We start from the raw sequence: 18,490 nt of genomic DNA on the forward strand, positions 1-18,490 counted from the left end.
GGGAATGGGGTCCATAAAAGGGTGGTCTATAATTGAATTTGATTTCAAAATTAGTCAATGGTTTAAGTAAATAAATCTGTCCAATGACTGGAATCGCCACATCTCCCTTCCATATGGTAAAACTAGGTAAAATGACGAAAATAGGCTTGCTTATGTGAAAGTAACTTGTTTCCTAATAAAGGATCACTTTGTTCTACCTTACACCAAAAAAGGGTTCCTCAATAGTCTCATACTCTCACCATAGAATGGAATATTTAAAAAAAAAAAAATCAGTTATATAAATGCACATTTGGTTTTTTTTTATTTTCTTTAATGGGAAATTAAATATATTTGAAAATTAAATTGCCACCCTTAGCTTGTTTGTAAGGTTGTATTGGGGACTTGATGGTTATTGGGGAATTATGTTTAGACCAAAAATAAAAATAAAAATCTTAATATTGGTTGGAAAAACAAGAGATGAGAACAAATTTAGAAAATGTTAGTAGGATGCAATACAACTTAACTCATCCAATTCTTGCCATGTGGCATGTGACATGGCATTTTCCAGCCATATGGGTAGGAAGGATTCATCTTGGATTAGCTATAGGTAAAACTTAGTGGTGGTGGTGGTCAAACTCAATCATATAATCAATTTGTTACGCATTGTTCTTCATGTATTTTCATTACTTCATATTTTTTCTCTTATCTTTGATTTTTTAATTTATTTTTTTCACCTTAGTTTTTATCTCTACGTAGGATTTATGTTGAGGAGGAATTAACGCCAACAAGTCATGACATCTTCCACGCCAAGTCAATGAGCATATAAGATTTCCACCAAAAAAAAAAATTAGCATATAAGATGCCTCATGATTCTCATACATGGGCTCACATGATCGAGGATAAAGAATTTGAAAGAAATGTGTATCAACCATAATTTAAAAGGAATAAATGTTTTATGTCAGGGAGTGTGGCCTATTCCAGTGCTCCCATGTATCTCTTTCTCCTCCCCCTTTGAAATGACATATCTACCCCTATTGCGGAAGGAGAGCAAGAAACCCAAGGAGCACTGGAGTAGACCATGCTCTTGGACAGAAAACATCTTCCTAATTTAAGATGTTCTAAATTTTATAGGTGTCTATAAAACTAGGTGATGTACCTGAATCAGAATTTTAAGAATCAAATTGACCGATTGGCCAAGGCCGATCCGGACCATTATCGTCTCTGGTTCCCTATCCAATACAGTTGTCCGGTTCCTCTCATAGGGGCCCGGAAATGACGACCTACCCTCCTGCCCGAACATACTGTCTGAGTGATGTTAAGTCATCATTTCCGCCTCCCTATGAGAGGAACTGGACAACAGAGAACCAGACAGGATAAAAATTCGGCTGATCCTGATCCTACCTAATCCTATGTAGAAAAATTCTAGATGCCTAGAATATACCGATTCTAAGGCTGATCTGAATCGATCCAAATCGATATGAATCAGAATCGACCGTGACCAATCCAGATAATGATTCCAGGGTTTTAATTAAACCTAAACTCTGACCTGTAAACCAAATTTGGGTATCAAGTAGAACATCATCTTGCCAAGATTAGATTAAAAAGTCAAAAACAAATCATCCATGGTGGCTACTTTTCCGTTTTGTTCTTCCTCAAGTGGAGGTGAGTATGAGTTCGTCCAACTTAGTCAAAGAGAAGGAATCATGGATGGCCTCATGGAGAAACAAATGGTAATTAAAGTTACAAGATTACAAGGCCTGCCGTTGGAATTGGAAGATAAGAACAGAAATAAAGTTAAAAATAACGTCAAGGATCATCCACTCACTCATGCTCTCTAATCAGTCTTTTTCTGTACTAAAAAGATTCCAACAAAAAAAACAAATTTGTTGCAAAAACAGTTTGTCGTGGTGTTCATTAATTATGCTTAATTACTTACTTACGTCTCTTCCTCTCCTTCTCTCACTGTCATGGCGGTCTGCTTTGCCGAGCTTCATTTGGCCAACCCACGTGCCTTGAGGAGTTGAGATTGAATGGTTCATAATACTCTCATCCTTCTCCTCATTTGTCTCTCCTACTACAAGAATCGAGAGAAGGAGGACTGAAGCTGGAAGAGAAGAAAAAATGGATAGAGAAGAGCAAAGATCGAGTCTCACTTCACCTCTTATTCACTTTTCTGAAGAAAATAGTTTTGAATTGAAGAGTGTGGCTAAGGGTCCATTCAGCAAATCAAACATCATTGCAGAAGTGAAGAAGCAATTGTGGTTAGCCGGACCTCTAATATCTGTTAGTCTCTTGCAGTACTGTTTACAGGTTATCTCTGTTATGTATGTGGGTCATCTTGGAGAGTTAGCTCTCTCTGGTGCTTCAATGGCCACTTCCTTCGCAACTGTGACTGGATTTAGCTTACTGGTATGTGGGTTCCTCCTAGTTTTCTCTATAATAGATTTCTATACATATCATCAGAACTCTGTGTTCCTTTGTTCTGTCTCATCATACTGAACTGGGGAATAGGCTTCTTAATTTATCGATGCAATGAGTCTTTCCCCAATCTTTTCTTATTATATAGGCTTGTTTGCCTAATGGGTGCTAGCGCCAGCTTAGTATGGGATAAGTTAAAGATCTTGATTTAATGCGTTCCATCAGCTCTAGAGTTTTTGGCGTATCAGTTAAGTACCTAACATTTGGTATCAGTCGGGCACCACGTCCCAGATTGGAGTCAGGGAAATGGCTACCTTGAGTAGAGTGAAAGCCGAGCAGATCTGAAGCTTTTGGCGTATTGGTCAAATACTAAAACTTTGTTCAGTTCTTTTTCACTGAAATTCTGCAGAAAATCCTTGTTCTTTTTACTGTGTTCTTAGCATTCTCTCTTTGCATTCTGTAAGACTGAGAATCTGTTCACCACATAGGTGAAAAAGTTTGAAGCTAGAAAGCTCCTTGAGAGAGTTTTGGTGGCAAAGGATGTGTCTTTAAGTTAGTACCATGGACACCTCTGCGATCTACTGCAAACATATACTTCATCAATTTCCTTTTATATCAATTTGCAGATACTATATAAGAATATACAATGACAACTCTCCTGCCCATTCCTAGATATATCTCCTACACAAGCAAGAACATCTTACTTGCAGCTCTCTCTGTGTTCATAATTCTATTTGACTAAAATAATAGGGAATTCAGTTTCTTTGATTGAATTTGTGTGCCTTCTCTTAATTGAAATCTTTAACACAGATCTTTAGCAGGTTGGCTGTTCAAATCAGTTCCTGCTCTTCTTATTTTTATTATTATTTTTTCAATGTTGAACAGATGGGAATGGGAAGTGCATTGGATACATTCTGTGGTCAGTCCTATGGAGCAAAACAGTATCATATGCTTGGCATACATATGCAGAGGGCCATGTTTGTGCTAATACTTGTTAGCATTCCCCTTGCTTTTATCTGGGCAAACACAGGGCCTATTCTTTTGGCTGTTGGACAAGATCCAGACATAGCAGCAGAAGCTGGAGTTTATGCTCGTTTCATGATCCCAAGTCTTTTTGCATATGGTCTTCTCCAATGTCATGTCAGATTCTTACAAACACAAAATATTGTCTTTCCGATGATGATAAGCTCAGGAGTTACAGTTCTGCTACATTTCTTTTTCTGTTGGATTTTAGTGTTTAAATCTGGCCTGGGTAACATAGGAGCTGCATTGGCAAATTCCATCTCTTATTGGATGAATGTCCTATTGTTGGCTGTCTATGTCAAGTTCTCTCCTTCCTGCAAGAACACTTGGACCGGTTTCTCAAAGGAAGCATTGCATGGCGTCCTCAACTTTTTAAGGCTCGCAGTTCCCTCGGCTGTTATGGTTTGGTAAATCAAAATCATATGTATCACAATTCTCTTTTTCTTTCCCACTGTAAACATGTGTCATTTGAGCTGATTGTATCATCATTTGCAACAGCTTGGAAATGTGGTCATTTGAGCTGATGGTTCTCCTATCTGGTCTTCTTCCAAATCCAAAGCTAGAAACATCAGTTCTGTCAATCAGGTGAGAACCAGGTTCATGCAAACCTTTTCTCTGGAAATTTTCTTTAATCTGTTTAAAAAATAAACCCTGCCAAAGCTATTTGGTTTCCCATAATATGGTTAATATTTGTGTGTAAATTTTGTGCTTGATACCTCTATAACTGTTTTTTCAATCTACTTGTTTTCTTAACATAAGCAACTGCAGCCACCATCAGTTCTTGAAGCTAATATTTAGTTGTTTGTTTGTAATGGGCATTCATATCCCCAGCCTCAACACAGCCGGATTGGTTTGGATGATCCCGTTTGGACTTAGCGGATCTGTAAGGTGAGTTGAGCAAAACGAGTGTCCTATCTTTATTCATCGAATACTATGACATTTTATCTTTTCCTTCTCAGTACACGGGTTTCCAATGAATTGGGTGCTGGGCATCCTCAAGCTGCACGTTTAGCAGTACTGGTTGTGTTAGTCATGGCTATTACTGAGGGAATTCTAGTAGGCATGGTCTTGATCTTATTGCGTAGAGTTTGGGGGTTTGCTTATAGCAATGAAGAGGAAGTAGCAAAATATGTGGCAAACATGATGCCAGTGCTTGCTCTATCCAACTTCTTGGATGGAATGCAATGTGTGCTTTCAGGTCTGTTAATTTCTATTATATTACTCATTAATAGCTTCACAAACAAATATTGCATTATACAGTCATTAAGTAATCTGTAAGTATTTCTTCATTAACACTTAGGCACAGCAAGGGGATGTGGTTGGCAGAAGATTGGTGCTTTCATCAATTTAGGAGCTTATTACCTTGTGGGAATTCCTTCTGCTATTTTATTAGCTTTTGTACTCCATATTGGAGGAAAGGTGAGAATTTATATTCTTCTTTCCCTTTCAACTAGCTTGAGTCCTTGTGTCAAAACTGTTGGGATGAATTGGACTGGTTCTCATGTATTGTTGTCTACTGAAAATATTGAAAATATGGCTAACAGGGACTCTGGTTTGGTATTATATGTGCGCTCTGTGTGCAAGTGTTAGCTCTTTTAATCGTTACCTTCCGGTCTAATTGGGAGGGGGAAGTAAGGAATTCTTTCTTCTTCAGTTCATTCCCAGCTTATATTCAAAACTTGTTTATCTAACTGCCTTTTCACTCTGCTTATTTTCAGGCAAAAAAGGCAACTGACAGAGTCTCTAACTCCATGATCCCCAATGATATGGTTTCATGAAGCTGAATTATTGATGCTTCATGTCTAAAGAAGTATAAAAATATTCTTAATAGATCCAAGCAAGGCATTTCAAAGTAGTTTAACACTTTATTTTAATGTCTAAGGAGTCGATGAAGAAAGTACTGTGCAGGTAAGTTTTTTACAGATTTGTGTAGTTAAAGTGAGGATTGAAGAATCTCTTAAGTGATTCTGTCTTCACAAAACACTTGCAGAACAGAACTTGCTGAATTTAGCCAAAAAACCACATCATTCATCTGAGTGTAAATATTTAGAGGCATCATGTGGGTTCTCTTTTTCTTTCCCATGATGATTGTTCCTCTCAGTTTAGTACAACAACACTGGCAAGTTATTTCAGTTTGAACTCACTATTTTCTGCAGTCCTATACCAGAGCACTCCAGAGGGTTCCTTCTCTGTTTATTCTGCAAGTTCACAATATTGTTCAACAGAAGGCCAGGCCTTTGGGTGGATAATGCTACATTAAGTTGCTGACAGATGCTTTTACATACCTGCCTAGTAAATTTTGAGATACTAATAAATGAAAAATCCATTAATTTCATATTCATTCTAGTTAGTTTCTTGTATATGATATCTCTCATCAGGAAGAAGTTCCAAGAACTTAATGAGGCATTACATCATGAAGCTGACGAATATTGTTCAGTTGCCTGATTAGTATAATTAGATAACTCAAATAAAAGCTTAGTATATATTGAGTTTCCAAAATACACTTCCAAACTTTGGTTTACCAGTCATGCCCCATTAGGGTTTACAAGCCTACAACATCATATCACAGTAAACTACAACCCCCAAACAAGAAATTTATTCTATTGCTTGTAACTCAATTCATGAAATTATGCAAACAAGAGCCTAAATGTATTGGTACGTTCCACACCAAGTCAATGAATGCAGAGGAGTTGACGATTCATATACATGGGCCCACATGGTTAGGGAGGAGAGAGAAAGTTCGAGAATATTGTACATCCTTTTCTCATAATTTAAAGGGAACATCTTGTTGTAATCTAAGTATATGACAAGGAAATTGTAATTTTACTTTTTTGCCCTTTAGTATAACATAGTTTTTCTTTCAATGAGGGTAAAATCTTGTTATTATACATTTATTTGAACAACAGTAAGCAAAACATTTTTTTTTTGGTAAACAACAAGCAAGACAATGACAGTTTTTGAGAAAGGCATACTGATAATGATAAAACACTTTCCAATTAATTCTTTTTACTCGTGACTTGAAAAAAAGGAGGCAGTTTTCCTTCACTCATAGTCATAGGAGGTTTTGGAACAATCAAGGTGATGCAGTTCAAAATGATAAAATCCAAGTCCAAGTACATGCACAAGTGCAGCCCTTAAGGAGGTCAGCCCGAATTTGGGTCCAAGCCCATTAGATCCACTTGAACTAAGGCAAGAAGGAACCGAGCACCAGCTAGTTTTGCCACTTTTCATCCCAACAGCCTAGTCCCACTCAAAAGTGGCCTAGAATTAATAGTGGTATCCTAGTCAAAGTCTTTTGATCTTCTCCATGCTACAGTTCATACTATGAGCATCATCTTGGTTTTCTACAAATTCTATCTTGAGTCTCCACAAAAGAAGTTTTGAAAATCTAAACTTCAACATATCTACATGTGGAGAGAATTACAGCTCCTTGACCCTGTGGGAAAGCTAGGAAAGCATTTCCCTCTTTTAAAATGAGCTAAATTTTTATTGGTGAAATAAGAAACCATGTGGTCTATTTGTAGTTTTGTACACCAAATTTGACATATCAGGATCATCTCCAGGTAGCCCAGCGCCCAAGGTGTTGTCAGGGGGCATCCAGCGGTTGAATTGTGCCGCACACATCTCGGCGCACACCTAGGGATGTCTGTGATACAGCCCAACGGCTGGCAGCACCCTGGGTGTGCTGGGCTCCCTGGAGACGAGCTAAATCCAAATTTGACTATCAAGCAGACTGCCCATATTGCCAAGCGACGACCCCTCTGCTATGGCCATGGCAGCTGCTTTTCAATTTGTTCTTACCACGGTTTTAAAATTTGGTATCCGATAGATTGTATCATTTGATTCATATACCGTGATCGATTAGCATAGTTATCAAGGCGTCGTCAAGGATCCTTGCTCGCCTTGGATGCCATGGCGGGCGCCTTGCCGTCATGGCGGTGTTGCCTTAAATTTTGACCCTCTAAAACGTCATGGTCGCCTTCCCGCCTTAATAACTATGTCGATTAGTAACTAATTGATAAGGATCGACAATTAATACAAATATTACACGGATATGACATTATTTTTTTTAATGAAAAAATGATTTTCTTCCTTACCTACCCTTCCCTTCGAGGCTACTTCCCCACTTCCTTTGTCACTGGGGTAGTTGGGTTCCTCATACTTTAGTCAAACATGAGGAATCAAAGGGAAGAGTTTAACAGACACAGATCCTCTCGAATCAGTCTTTTTTTGTATTAAAAAGGTTCGACATTCAAACGAATCAATTCCATCCATCATTCTTGCGTGGCTGCCTCTGATTTCAACGCTTCCACATCAAATCGGCTGCAGAACAGTTTGTCGCGGCGTTCATTAATTCTGCTTACTTACGTCTCTTCTTCTCCGCCTGTCTCTGTCATGGCTGCCACCTTCGCCGAGCTTCATTTGACCAACCCAATTACCTTGAGATTGAATAGTTTATATTACTCTTGGCCGTCACCTCATTCACCTCTCCTGCTACAAGAGTCGAGAGGAGGAGAAGCATTGAAGGTAGGAGAGGAAAAAAAAAATGGATAGAGAAGATCAAAGACAGAGTCTCACTTCACCTCTCATTCACCTTTCTGAAGAAAATGGTTTTGAATTGAAGAGTGTGGATAAGGGTCCATGCAGCAGATCAAACATCATTGTAGAAGTGAAGAAGCAGTTGTGGTTAGCCGGACCAATGATATCTGTTAGTCTCTTGCAGTTCTGTTTACAGCTTATCTCTGTCATGTTTGTTGGTCATCTTGGAGAGTTAGCTCTTTCTGGTGCTTCCATGGCCACTTCCTTCGCGTCCGTGACTGGATTTAGCTTAATGGTATGTGGGTTCCTTCGAGTTTTCTCAGTAATAGGTTTCTATATACTTCACTTTTTGATTATAGTGTTTCTATTAGTTTTCAAGTCTCAAACTATCAGAACTCTTGTGTTCATTTGCTCTGTTTTTAATTGACATCTTTAACAGAGATTCAAAATCTGATCCTTCAGAAAAGGGAGGGGGAGTTGGTTGTCCAAGTCAGTTGATGCTCTTTAAGTGATTATTTGTATGATTAAAGTCTGGTTTTCTTTTTTGTGTTTGAATAGATGGGAATGGGAAGTGCATTGGATACACTCTGTGGTCAGTCCTATGGAGCAAAACAGTATCATATGCTTGGCATACATATGCAGAGGGCCATGTTTGTGCTATTACTTGTTAGCATTCCAGTTGCTTTTATCTGGGCAAACACAGGGCCTATTCTTTTGGCTGTTGGACAAGATCCAGAGATAGCAGCAGAAGCTGGAGTTTATGCTCGTTTCATGATCCCAAGCCTTTTTGCATATGGTCTTCTCCAATGTCATGTCAGATTCTTACAAACACAAAACATTGTCTTTCCAATGATGATAAGCTCAGGAATTACAGCTCTACTACATATATTTCTCTGTTGGATTTTGGTGTTCCAATCTGGCCTGGGTAACATAGGAGCTGCATTGGCAAATTCCATCTCTTATTGGATAAATGTCATATTGTTGGCTCTATATGTCAAGTTCTCTCCTGCCTGTAAGAACACTTGGACAGGTTTCTCAAAGGAAGCATTGCATGGTGTCCTCAAATTTTTAAGGCTTGCAATCCCCTCAGCTGTTATGGTTTGGTAATGCAAAATTATATTCTCATCTATCACAAATCTGTGAATATATGTATATATTCATAATGATGATCCTAAATCTGTTTGTATTAATGTTTTCGACAGCTTAGAAATGTGGTCGTTTGAGCTGATGGTTCTCCTATCTGGTCTTCTTCCAAATCCAAAGCTAGAGACATCAGTTCTGTCAATCAGGTGAGAACCAGGTTCATGGCAAACCTTTGCTTTGAAATTTCTCTTTATCTGTTTTAAAAACAAGGCCTGCAATAGCTACTTGGTTGTCCAAAATATGGATGATATATACGTTTGATTGTGTGCCTGACAACTGATCTTCACTCTACTTGTGTTCTCAATATAAGCAAATGCAGCCACCATCAGTTTGTATTTGATGCTAATATTTAGTTGCTTGCTTCTAATCATATCCCCAGCCTCAACACATCTGCTTTGGTTTGGATGATCTCTTTTGGACTTGGCGGATCTGTAAGGTGAGTTGAGCAAAATGAGTCTCCCTTAGTAATGACCTCTATTCATTGAATATTTTTATGAAATTTTATCGTTTCTTTGTCAGTACACGAGTTTCAAATGAATTGGGTGCCGGGAATCCTCAAGTTGCACGTTTAGCAGTACTGGTTGTGTTAGTCATGGCCATTACTGAGGGCATTCTAGTAGGCATGACCATGATCTTATTGCGTAGAGTTTGGGGTTTTGCTTATAGCAATGAAAACGAAGTAGCAAAATATGTGGCAAACATGATGCCAGTGCTCGCACTGTCCAACTTCTTGGATGGAATCCAATGTGTGCTTTCAGGTCTGTTAATTTCTATTACATTACTGTTATCAACATTAATAGCTTCATAAACAAATATTGAATTATATAGTCATTAAGTAATCTGTAAGTATTTCATCATTAACAATTAGGCACGGCAAGAGGATGTGGTTGGCAGAAGATTGGCGCTTTCATCAATTTAGGAGCTTATTACCTAGTGGGCATTCCTTCTGCTATTGTATTAGCTTTTGTCCTCCATATTGGAGGAAAGGTGAGAATTTTTTTTCTTCTTTCCCAGTTATCTAGCTCTAGTCCTTGTGTAAAAACTGTTGGGATAAATTGGACTGGTTCTCACATGTTGTTTACTGAAAATATGGCTAACAGGGACTCTGGTTTGGTATTATATGTGCGCTGTGTGTGCAAGTGTTAGCTCTTTTAATCGTTACCTTCCGGTCTAATTGGGAGGGGGAAGTAAGGAATTCTTTCTTCTTCAGTACATTCCCAGCTTTTATTCAAATCTTGTTTATCTAATTGCCTTCTCCCTCTGCTTATTTTCAGGCAAAAAAGGCTATTGACAGAGTCTCTGACTCCATGATCCCCAATGAAATAGTTTCATGAAGCTGAATTATTGATGCTTTATATCTAAACAAGTATAAGAATATTCTTAACAAATCCAAGCAAAGGCATTTCAAATTATTTCCACACTTTATTTTATCTCTACAAGTTAAGGCTCTTAATGTCACAAGGAGCAGGGAAGAAAGTACAAACAGGTAAGTTTTGTGTAGTTAAAGTGACAATGGAAGAATCTTTTCAAGTGATTTTGTCTTCACAAACACTTGCAGAACAGAACTTGTGGAATACAGTTGAAATTTGAAACTCAGACAAAAAACCACATCCTTCATCCGAGTGTAAATGTTTAGAGGCATCATGTGGGTTCTCTTTTTCTTTCCCATGATGATTGTTCGTTTCAGTTTAGTACAAATACAGTGGCAAGTTATATTGGTTTGAGCTCACTATGTTCTGAAGTCCTACACCAGAGCATTCTAGGGGGTTCCTTCCCTGCCAATTCTGCAATTTCACAATAGTGTACAACAGAAGGCCATCATTCTTTCCAACTACTGAATGGGCCTTTGGATGTATAATGCTACATTGAATTGCTGACAGATGCTTTTACATACCAGCCTAGTACATTTTGAGATATTAGTTGGTGAAAAAGCCGTTAATTTCATATTCATTCTACTTAGTTTCTTGTGTATGATATTTCTCACCAAGAAGAAGTTCCAAGAACTTGAAGGAGGCATTGCATCACGAAGTTTACTAATATTGTTCAGTTTCCTGGTTAATATAATCAGATAACTCAAATAAAAGCTTTTCCAAAATACACTTCCAACCTTTGGTTTACCAGTCATGCCCCACAAAAAAATGGGGGAAAAAAATCTTCGGATTTTGAGCCTGCAGCAACTCATCACAGTAAACTAAGACATTACCACCTCCAAACAAGAATTTATAACAGTATGGAAACTGAAGATCTAATTTTCTCTTTAAATGTGTTCTATCAGCACTGCCAGGATGAGAAGAATCAAAATCAATGAGTACTGTACATTTACATCAAAGCAACATTCTATTGAAGATTTGCACACACTAAGAAGATACTGCATTTAAAGAGAAAGAGGCTAATGAACTAAATGAAAAATACGTACTATAAAATTCTACAAGCCACACAACTAGGTGGTTCACCCATCTATGAACCAATTGGGTGGTTCTGTTTCATGAAAACCTATTTCAATCATTTTCATAGCCTGACAAGCAAGTTGGCAAGCCACTTGAGCAGACAATCTTCGATCATGGAATATTTGACCCCATTTGAATTTAGAAAGAAGATGAATAATCTTGGTAAGAATCTTTTCCAGCCTTTGAAAACTTTGCCTTTCTCCAGTATTAATAGCATCAACTAGCTCCTTTGCATTAGAAACCAAAGCAATGCGCTTGATACCTTGCCCACGAGCTAATTGCAGCCCACAAAGAATGGCTTTTGCTTCTGCTTCAATGCCATCTCCTGCAACTAGTCTCTTCCCTTCGATAGCAACAAAACCACCTCTAAAATCTGTCAGATATCCCCCATAAGAACTACTTTCATCTGGAGTGCCAAAAAGTGCAAAAACACGCACTACATAGACTGGTGGGTCATCCATGTATGCCAACTCCCGTGATTGGGAGTGAGTAATTTCAGCAATTTGATCAAAATTGAATCTTTTCTGCATCAATTTATATTTTAAAGCATAAGTAAGACTATAAATATATATATATATATATATATATTCTAGACCTGCCCAAATGTTAATGATGATCAGCAACAAATAAGTAGAGCTAGGTACAGTACCTGTAGTACATATCTTAGTGAGCGCAAGCTCTCCGTATAGAAACTGAAGTATGAACGTCTCCATTTCTTGCAAATAAATCCAGTAAAACTTGCAGTTTGAAGATGGTAATAGAATGATATTCCATCCGACGTCTCAATAAGCACTTTATCTCCGTCATCCTGTATGTCCCTAGGAACATAGCTCCAATAAGGACTACGGTATGGAGTATCCGCCAAGGAATTTAGATCAATACTATACTCTTTTACCCATGTAAACGTACGAGTTTCAATGTGGTAGTCTTTCAGCATCCATATGTCCATTTTGTGATCACCTTCATCAACACATGAAAGGCAGAGTAGCTCTCTCAACTCCACCAAATGGAGATTTGTAAGATCAGAACACCCTCTGGGACGTGGGACTATTCTAAATTCTTCAGTCTCCAAGTTGAATACCAAGATTGTCTTTTCGATATCGATCATAAGCTCGGGGTGGCGCCTGAGGTTGATCAGCCAATGAAGAGCTCCGTCCACAAAAGCCGGACATTGATGATGCTCAACATTATAGGGGGAATTTCCTATAGATTTCCAAGCCCAAGGAGAAGCATAAGAAGAAGGAGAGTCCTCTGCCATCCCCAAGGTGAAAACTGTACATTTTGTTGGGAGATTGGGATCATATTCCTCTAGGTCAGCATCAAAGAAAGGAGCAATCAAATGAACTATCTTATACTCGTCCGTAGACTCAACATATCCAAAACCGTAGTTATTCCATTCAGCAGACACAAGTGGTGGCAATGTTATGAGTTCATGTGTACTAGGATTGCAAACATTGAGTCTAAAATTGCATATGAAACAAACCAGATCGAAACGGGTAGGCAACATGTAGGGGCGCCTATTAGCACTCCTCCTACTAATCTCGAATGTGCTTAACAAATTCCCTTCCATGTCCGTGGAGGATTGGAGAAAAATAGGTTTGTCTTTATCCTTATCATTTTCCACCTCTGGAGGTACACTGGATGAGAAAAAAAGAATAGGTGGTTTGGACTTGGATTGTTGAGAGTGGAGGTGAATGAAATGAGAATCACTGGATATGATATCAAGCCATCGTTTACTTAGGCACTTGAACCTGAGGAGGGACTTCACGGGGAGCCATGAAAACACTTTGATCAACAAATCTTCAGGTAACACTAATGATGGATCATCATCGTCACTCCTCATCCTACTTAGACGGTCTCTGTCTGTCATCTACGAATGCAAAGAAGAAAGGTATGCACTATTTATTATAAAGAAGAGGAACCCAAGAAACACAGAAAGAAAATGTGGCTTAATGAAACAAACTATTAGGTTAAACGCATGGCGACAATGGAGGCATATGCATCATCAGCAGACTATAAAACAAAAAATCATACAACAACAAACCCTATCCTTGGGAAATCACATAGAACAGGTTCAGCAGATTAAAAAGGGAAAAACAAAAAATCGGAAGGGGCAGCACCGCAGAAGAGGTTACCTCAGACGATGAGATGCTCTGTTTCTATTCAAGTCGAGAATCGAAATCAAAAACTTAAAACTCAGACGGGGTAGCAGTAGCAGTAGCAGCTCCAGCAGAGCACCTGAGTAGGTTGAAGTCTTGAAGACGAAAAGAGTTGAGTGTTCTAACCAGGTTTTTTAAAACCGTAACCCAACTTTTAAAACCGTAACCAGGTTGGAGTGTTGGACTAGGTATTTTAAAACCGTAGCCCAACTTTAGGTCTCCTTAGCTCAACCCTGGCCTAGCCCAACCCCAGTTCCCCAATCCAACCCAGCGTGGCCCTGTTTGACCCTGATTGGGTTAGTTTGGACTGGACTTACCCTGATTTTTAAAATTTGTGCATTTTACAGATCATATTAGTGATGCATTTGAGACCGCAATCAAATATTAATAAGAGATGAATCCACTGATTGACAATAACCATCCTACATGTAGACACATCATAATGCATCACAGATAGTATTCACTCCTAATCTAATGGTCGAGTTCAAGAAGAAAAAACAAAAAAAAAACTGGGTCAATCGAGTTTGCACTGTTGAATGAAGCATCTTCCATGTGTCAAACTCTCAAGCCTGGACTACAATGCACTGCAGAGGATTTTAATCCCTCCATAATCTAATCGAATGGTACATCATGTCTACACCGCCACGATTGGTCCTTTACCTTGTAGAAGATTTTTTTTTTTTGCGTTTTAACCTATCACGATCAAGATCAAACCAAATTAATTACATGGGATAAAGATGGTGATTTTTTTTAAATTTTCTCTCTTTATTATAAAATATAGGGAAAAGAACTATGGCCCTTGCATTCAGACACAAAGTATACAAAATTACCAAAACACCCTTGTTAAATAAAAATTTTCATTTATGTTGATGCCCCCTACACGTGTTCTCATTGACCCTGTGCTGATGTAGGGGCCATGCGACTGGACGGCAATCTCTTGCCATAGGATATTTACCATAGACAAACGGGTATGTATCACATCACCAATGCACCTTCTCCCACAATCATAGCCTAAGTGTGGACTTTGGTGCTATTACAAAGTAGGAAAAAGATGGATTGAAATCCTCAACAATTCCCTAAAAGTGCTAAGCGGTGCAGTTCGGGACTGAGAGTTCGGCACGTGTAAGATATTCAATCCAACAGTACAGTGCCAAGTTCGATTGACCCCGTTTTTTATTTTTCTTTCTTCTCGAGCTCAGAACCATTGGATAGAACATCTTTCACGTGTCGAGCTCTCAGCCCTAAACTAGGCTTTGCATTTCGATTCCGTGCTCTGCATTTCAAGGAATTGAAGAGGATTTTTTTTTCCCCGAAAAAGACAAAGCTTTCATTAACACTCGACATTACAATCTAGACATATTTCAATGTCGAGCTCTCAACCCCAAACTGTGCTTTACATTTCAGGGAATCGAAGAGGATTTTTTTGTCCGAAAAAGACAAAGCTTTCATTAACACTTGACATTACAATCTAGACATATTTCAACGTCGAGCTCTCAACCCCGTTGGATAGAACATCTTCCACATGCATGTTGAGCTCTCGGCCCCGAACTATGCACTGCATTTTAGGAAATTAAAGAGGATTTTTTTTCCGAAAAAGACAAAGCTTTGATTAACACTTGACATTACAATTTAGACATATTTCAATGTCGCCTAGTCACGTCGGCCCATTACGTTAGAGAGGATGGGTTGTCTGTCTCGCACAAAGTTGTGTTAAAATCAATTCATGGTGGGCCTGCAACGCGATATTTCTCTATGTATTCACATTAGTAATGGGTGATTTCCTGTAATAGGATAAAAATCCTCGGTTTTACAAAATTGAATAAATGCTCCATTTGGTTGCAAGGGGAATCAAAGGGAAGGGAAGGGAAGGGAAAATTTTTAAACCTAAAAAAGAAACTTTTGTATTCATCACCCCATGCTATTGTATAAACTACTTAAATTTCTTACCATATTTAGTAATGATACATTTTACATGTAATATTTTATTTTACATTTTAAATCAAAGGGATTTTTTTTTTTTTGGTACGAAAAACCAAAGGGAATTGGATGCAAAGTAAAATGGAATTTAATAACCAAATATGAAATGATTTGAACTTCGTGACATTATCACATGGGATAATGATTACAAAAATTTCTTTTTTAAGTATGACAACTTCACTTCTCTTCCCTTTAATTCCCCTTGCAACCAAACGGAGCCAAAGTGTATCCTGTATGAATTGAACCTGAACCGGATCTAAACCATACTAAATCCTACTATCATGTCTCTTTGTTGGATTGCTTGAAATTACCTATATGGGTTTCTTTGTTGAACTATGTAAAAAAATTGAAGGGTACGACTACATTTGATATTGTGAGACTGTATCTTTATGAGGTTGTCTTCTTAAATTGAATTTGAATCGAATGATCAAATAGTGTATATGAATCCAATGAAACAGAGCAGAAATCAGATAAAACCGAAAAATTGATTTAGATAAATTTTAGTTTGAAGTTATGAAAATTATTCAATTTCAATTTGTACATAGTGTGTCCTGAACCAAATCAAAACCCTCAAAAAAACAAAAAAAAAAAAACAAAAATTCAGAACCAAACCAATTGACACCCTTAGATTAAGCTTGCGAGTACTTGGGGCTCTTGAGATCCATTGTTGTGAAGTTAGAATGGATTACTGATTTAGGGTTACTGAAATGGATAACAGCTTCAGTTTAAGAGAAGAAGAATAAGATGATGATAATGGTGCCAAAGGGAGGTGAGTGGAACAGTGGAGGAAAAAAAAAATGGATGCATGTATTCTCAGCTTCTCCATATGTACCCTCAACTTCTCCAAAGGTATTTTCTTTGCTTTTTGACACAACAATCAACTTTTACGGTTTAATTTAATCCGTATCTATCCATACACTACAGAGGAGGATATGCTAGGCAGAAAAGAAGAGGAATTGTTAGCAATAATGTTGTAGAAGATGCTTTAATGCCAAAGGTATTACACATAACTGACCATAAGATTTTGCTATTTATATGAGTCTTATGTGATTCATCCCTGGATCATATAACAGAGTAGAGCTTGAGGTGGTCTATATATAGGAATGTCCCTGCATACAAGATGCCAATGCCAACAGATGTGGAATACAATGTTGTTCTCCACTTGGGGATTAAAGAGGACTTTAATTGAAGTTTGGAAGAACAAGTAATCACAGACAGAGAAGGTTCAAAGATTGACCCGCTCTGACATTTTTTGTGGTGATCCAAATGAGATTTTTTTAAAGAGGTCTGTGATGATCGTATAAAGCTTGGTTTTAATCGACCTCCTTGGAGGAGTATTTATATGTTTATCCATCTTGTTGTGTAAGCAAGAGAAACAAGTGAGATTTGGAGATTTTCGAGTTAGAGTTTCTGGGTGAGAGTTCTTGCTATCGTTTGAGATGTTTTTGAGAGATCTCCATTGTGAATCATATTCAGCTTTGCTTGTAGACGTAGCATATTGTATTGGTATCTGCTAAAGTTTTTCATACAACACCAATTCTGGATTAAATGGTAAATGGTCCGATAAGTGTTCCTGCAGTCAGCCATAGCTTTAATGATTTTCTGGGACATACAGAAAGATCAGAATTTAGTTTGGCTGTTTTGACCATAAGAAATTCCAAGCAACTGAAACATTTCCCCTCCCCCCTCCCTCTTTTTTTTTTTTTTTTTTTTTTTTTGTTTGTTTTGTATTTGTATTTGTGCTGGGATGGGCTGGGCTAAGCACAAAAGTTGTGCTAAAAATAATTCATGGTGGGTCTGCAATGCAATGGGATATTTTTTAGGGTTAATTCCAAATGCCCCTCTAAAAATGGCCAAACGTACGGTTGGCCCCTTGAACTTTCACTAATGCAACATGCCCCCTACTTTCTAAACTAAGTACCAATATAGTCCCTTCCGTTAGTCTGAGACATTATCTTATAACGGATCCCAATTTTTGAATATCAATGGACCATTCTACCCTTGATAGGATAAAATGACCAAAATGACCAAAATGACCTTACCTGAGATGCAATCCGGCCTCTTTCTTAAATCTACCGGCGATTGGTTTGAACAGTGTCTTCAGGGCGAGGGTCCCGAGCTTCACCAGAGGAAGCACCATATCTGCTGTGTTTGAAGGCTTTCGAATCAAATGCGCACCAAATGTACGATCGTTGTGCGATCCGCAGAGCTTAGAAAGGGCATTAGAGATCACAGACGGAGTGAGATTTGGAGAACCCGTTCGATTGAATGCCACTTAGAATCTAAAATTGTTTTTTCTATGAATTCTTTGACGTTCCTATCAACGTTTAGGAGAGGGATTGAGAGCTGATCTAGGGTTTGTGACGAAGCTTTTAGGTGAGAGATTGAACAAATATGAGCAGAAATAGAAATCTGACTTGTGCCTTTGTGCTTGCACCACCGCTGTACCCAAGTCCAGCCCCTTACCCCTGCAATCACCTTTCGCCCAGCCACAAACCCATTCCTTGTGCACCATTTAACCTAACCTATCGCCCATCCACACTTTAATCTTTTCTTAACCCATTTCTTACTCCCACTTCGTTATTTTGATTCTCTAAATTCTAAATTTTTGTAGGAGAGTAGAGCATCTGGAGGATTCTAAGCAATGAAGAACGAAAACGAAAACTCTGTTTTCCCATCATTATCTTCACTACTTTGCAGCTTCGGTAATTTGTAGACTATAAAATCAGAATCAGAAATCTCAGATTCGAACCCTAAAATCTAATTTGATTGAGAAAAAAGCGCCCTCATCGTCGCAGGTCATCG

The 18,490-nt window shown here is 38.2% G+C and overlaps 3 protein-coding genes across 4 annotated transcripts; 2 read left to right on the top strand and 1 right to left on the bottom strand.

Annotated features, from left to right (window-relative positions):
* The first annotated feature begins 1,994 nt into the window (after positions 1 to 1,994).
* LOC122645874 (protein DETOXIFICATION 16-like) lies at positions 1,995 to 5,266 on the top strand. Of its 2 annotated transcripts, XM_043839270.1 has the most exons (8): positions 2,000 to 2,388; positions 3,283 to 3,827; positions 3,919 to 4,005; positions 4,252 to 4,308; positions 4,380 to 4,618; positions 4,721 to 4,839; positions 4,965 to 5,051; positions 5,139 to 5,266. In XM_043839270.1, exons 1-8 carry the CDS (start codon positions 2,101 to 2,103, stop codon positions 5,196 to 5,198), a joined length of 1,482 nt encoding a protein of 493 aa, XP_043695205.1. In that variant the 5' UTR covers positions 2,000 to 2,100; the 3' UTR covers positions 5,199 to 5,266. The 2 variants fall into 2 exon arrangements, with proteins under 2 accessions (XP_043695206.1, XP_043695205.1); XM_043839271.1 differs by lacking the exon at positions 4,965 to 5,051 and having other exon boundaries at positions 1,995 to 2,388.
* Positions 5,267 to 7,917: 2,651 nt separating this feature from the next.
* Positions 7,918 to 10,518, top strand: LOC122645875 (protein DETOXIFICATION 16-like). Its single transcript, XM_043839272.1, has 8 exons — positions 7,918 to 8,254; positions 8,518 to 9,062; positions 9,162 to 9,248; positions 9,482 to 9,538; positions 9,622 to 9,860; positions 9,971 to 10,089; positions 10,203 to 10,289; positions 10,377 to 10,518. The coding sequence occupies exons 1-8, from the start codon at positions 7,967 to 7,969 to the stop codon at positions 10,434 to 10,436; spliced, it is 1,482 nt and encodes a 493-aa protein (XP_043695207.1). The 5' UTR covers positions 7,918 to 7,966; the 3' UTR covers positions 10,437 to 10,518.
* A 958-nt stretch (positions 10,519 to 11,476) lies between these two features.
* Positions 11,477 to 16,894, bottom strand: LOC122645883. The gene is made up of 3 exons (XM_043839284.1): positions 16,888 to 16,894; positions 12,199 to 12,391; positions 11,477 to 12,073 (listed from the first exon to the last, which is right to left on the bottom strand). The coding sequence occupies exon 3, from the start codon at positions 12,008 to 12,010 to the stop codon at positions 11,552 to 11,554; it is 459 nt and encodes a 152-aa protein (XP_043695219.1). The 5' UTR covers positions 12,011 to 12,073; positions 12,199 to 12,391; positions 16,888 to 16,894; the 3' UTR covers positions 11,477 to 11,551.
* Positions 16,895 to 18,490: the final 1,596 nt, after the last annotated feature.

This window comes from Telopea speciosissima, chromosome 11 (genome assembly GCF_018873765.1).
Source record: "Telopea speciosissima isolate NSW1024214 ecotype Mountain lineage chromosome 11, Tspe_v1, whole genome shotgun sequence".
Taxonomy (NCBI): domain Eukaryota; kingdom Viridiplantae; phylum Streptophyta; class Magnoliopsida; order Proteales; family Proteaceae; genus Telopea; species Telopea speciosissima.

Excerpts from the sequence above, each read along its gene's own strand:
- LOC122645874 (XM_043839270.1), top strand. The coding sequence starts at position 2,101 with ATGGATAGAGAAGAGCAAAGATCGAGTCTCACTTCACCTCTTATTCAC. Across the intron at positions 4,619-4,720 it reads AATGCAATGTGTGCTTTCAG|GCACAGCAAGGGGATGTGGT; the intron begins GTCTGTTAATTT and ends ATTAACACTTAG. Across the intron at positions 4,840-4,964 it reads TACTCCATATTGGAGGAAAG|GGACTCTGGTTTGGTATTAT; the intron begins GTGAGAATTTAT and ends TATGGCTAACAG.
- LOC122645875 (XM_043839272.1), top strand. The coding sequence starts at position 7,967 with ATGGATAGAGAAGATCAAAGACAGAGTCTCACTTCACCTCTCATTCAC. Across the intron at positions 9,249-9,481 it reads ACATCAGTTCTGTCAATCAG|CCTCAACACATCTGCTTTGG; the intron begins GTGAGAACCAGG and ends TCATATCCCCAG. Across the intron at positions 10,290-10,376 it reads GGTCTAATTGGGAGGGGGAA|GCAAAAAAGGCTATTGACAG; the intron begins GTAAGGAATTCT and ends GCTTATTTTCAG.
- LOC122645883 (XM_043839284.1), bottom strand. The coding sequence starts at position 12,010 with ATGGATGACCCACCAGTCTATGTAGTGCGTGTTTTTGCACTTTTTGGC.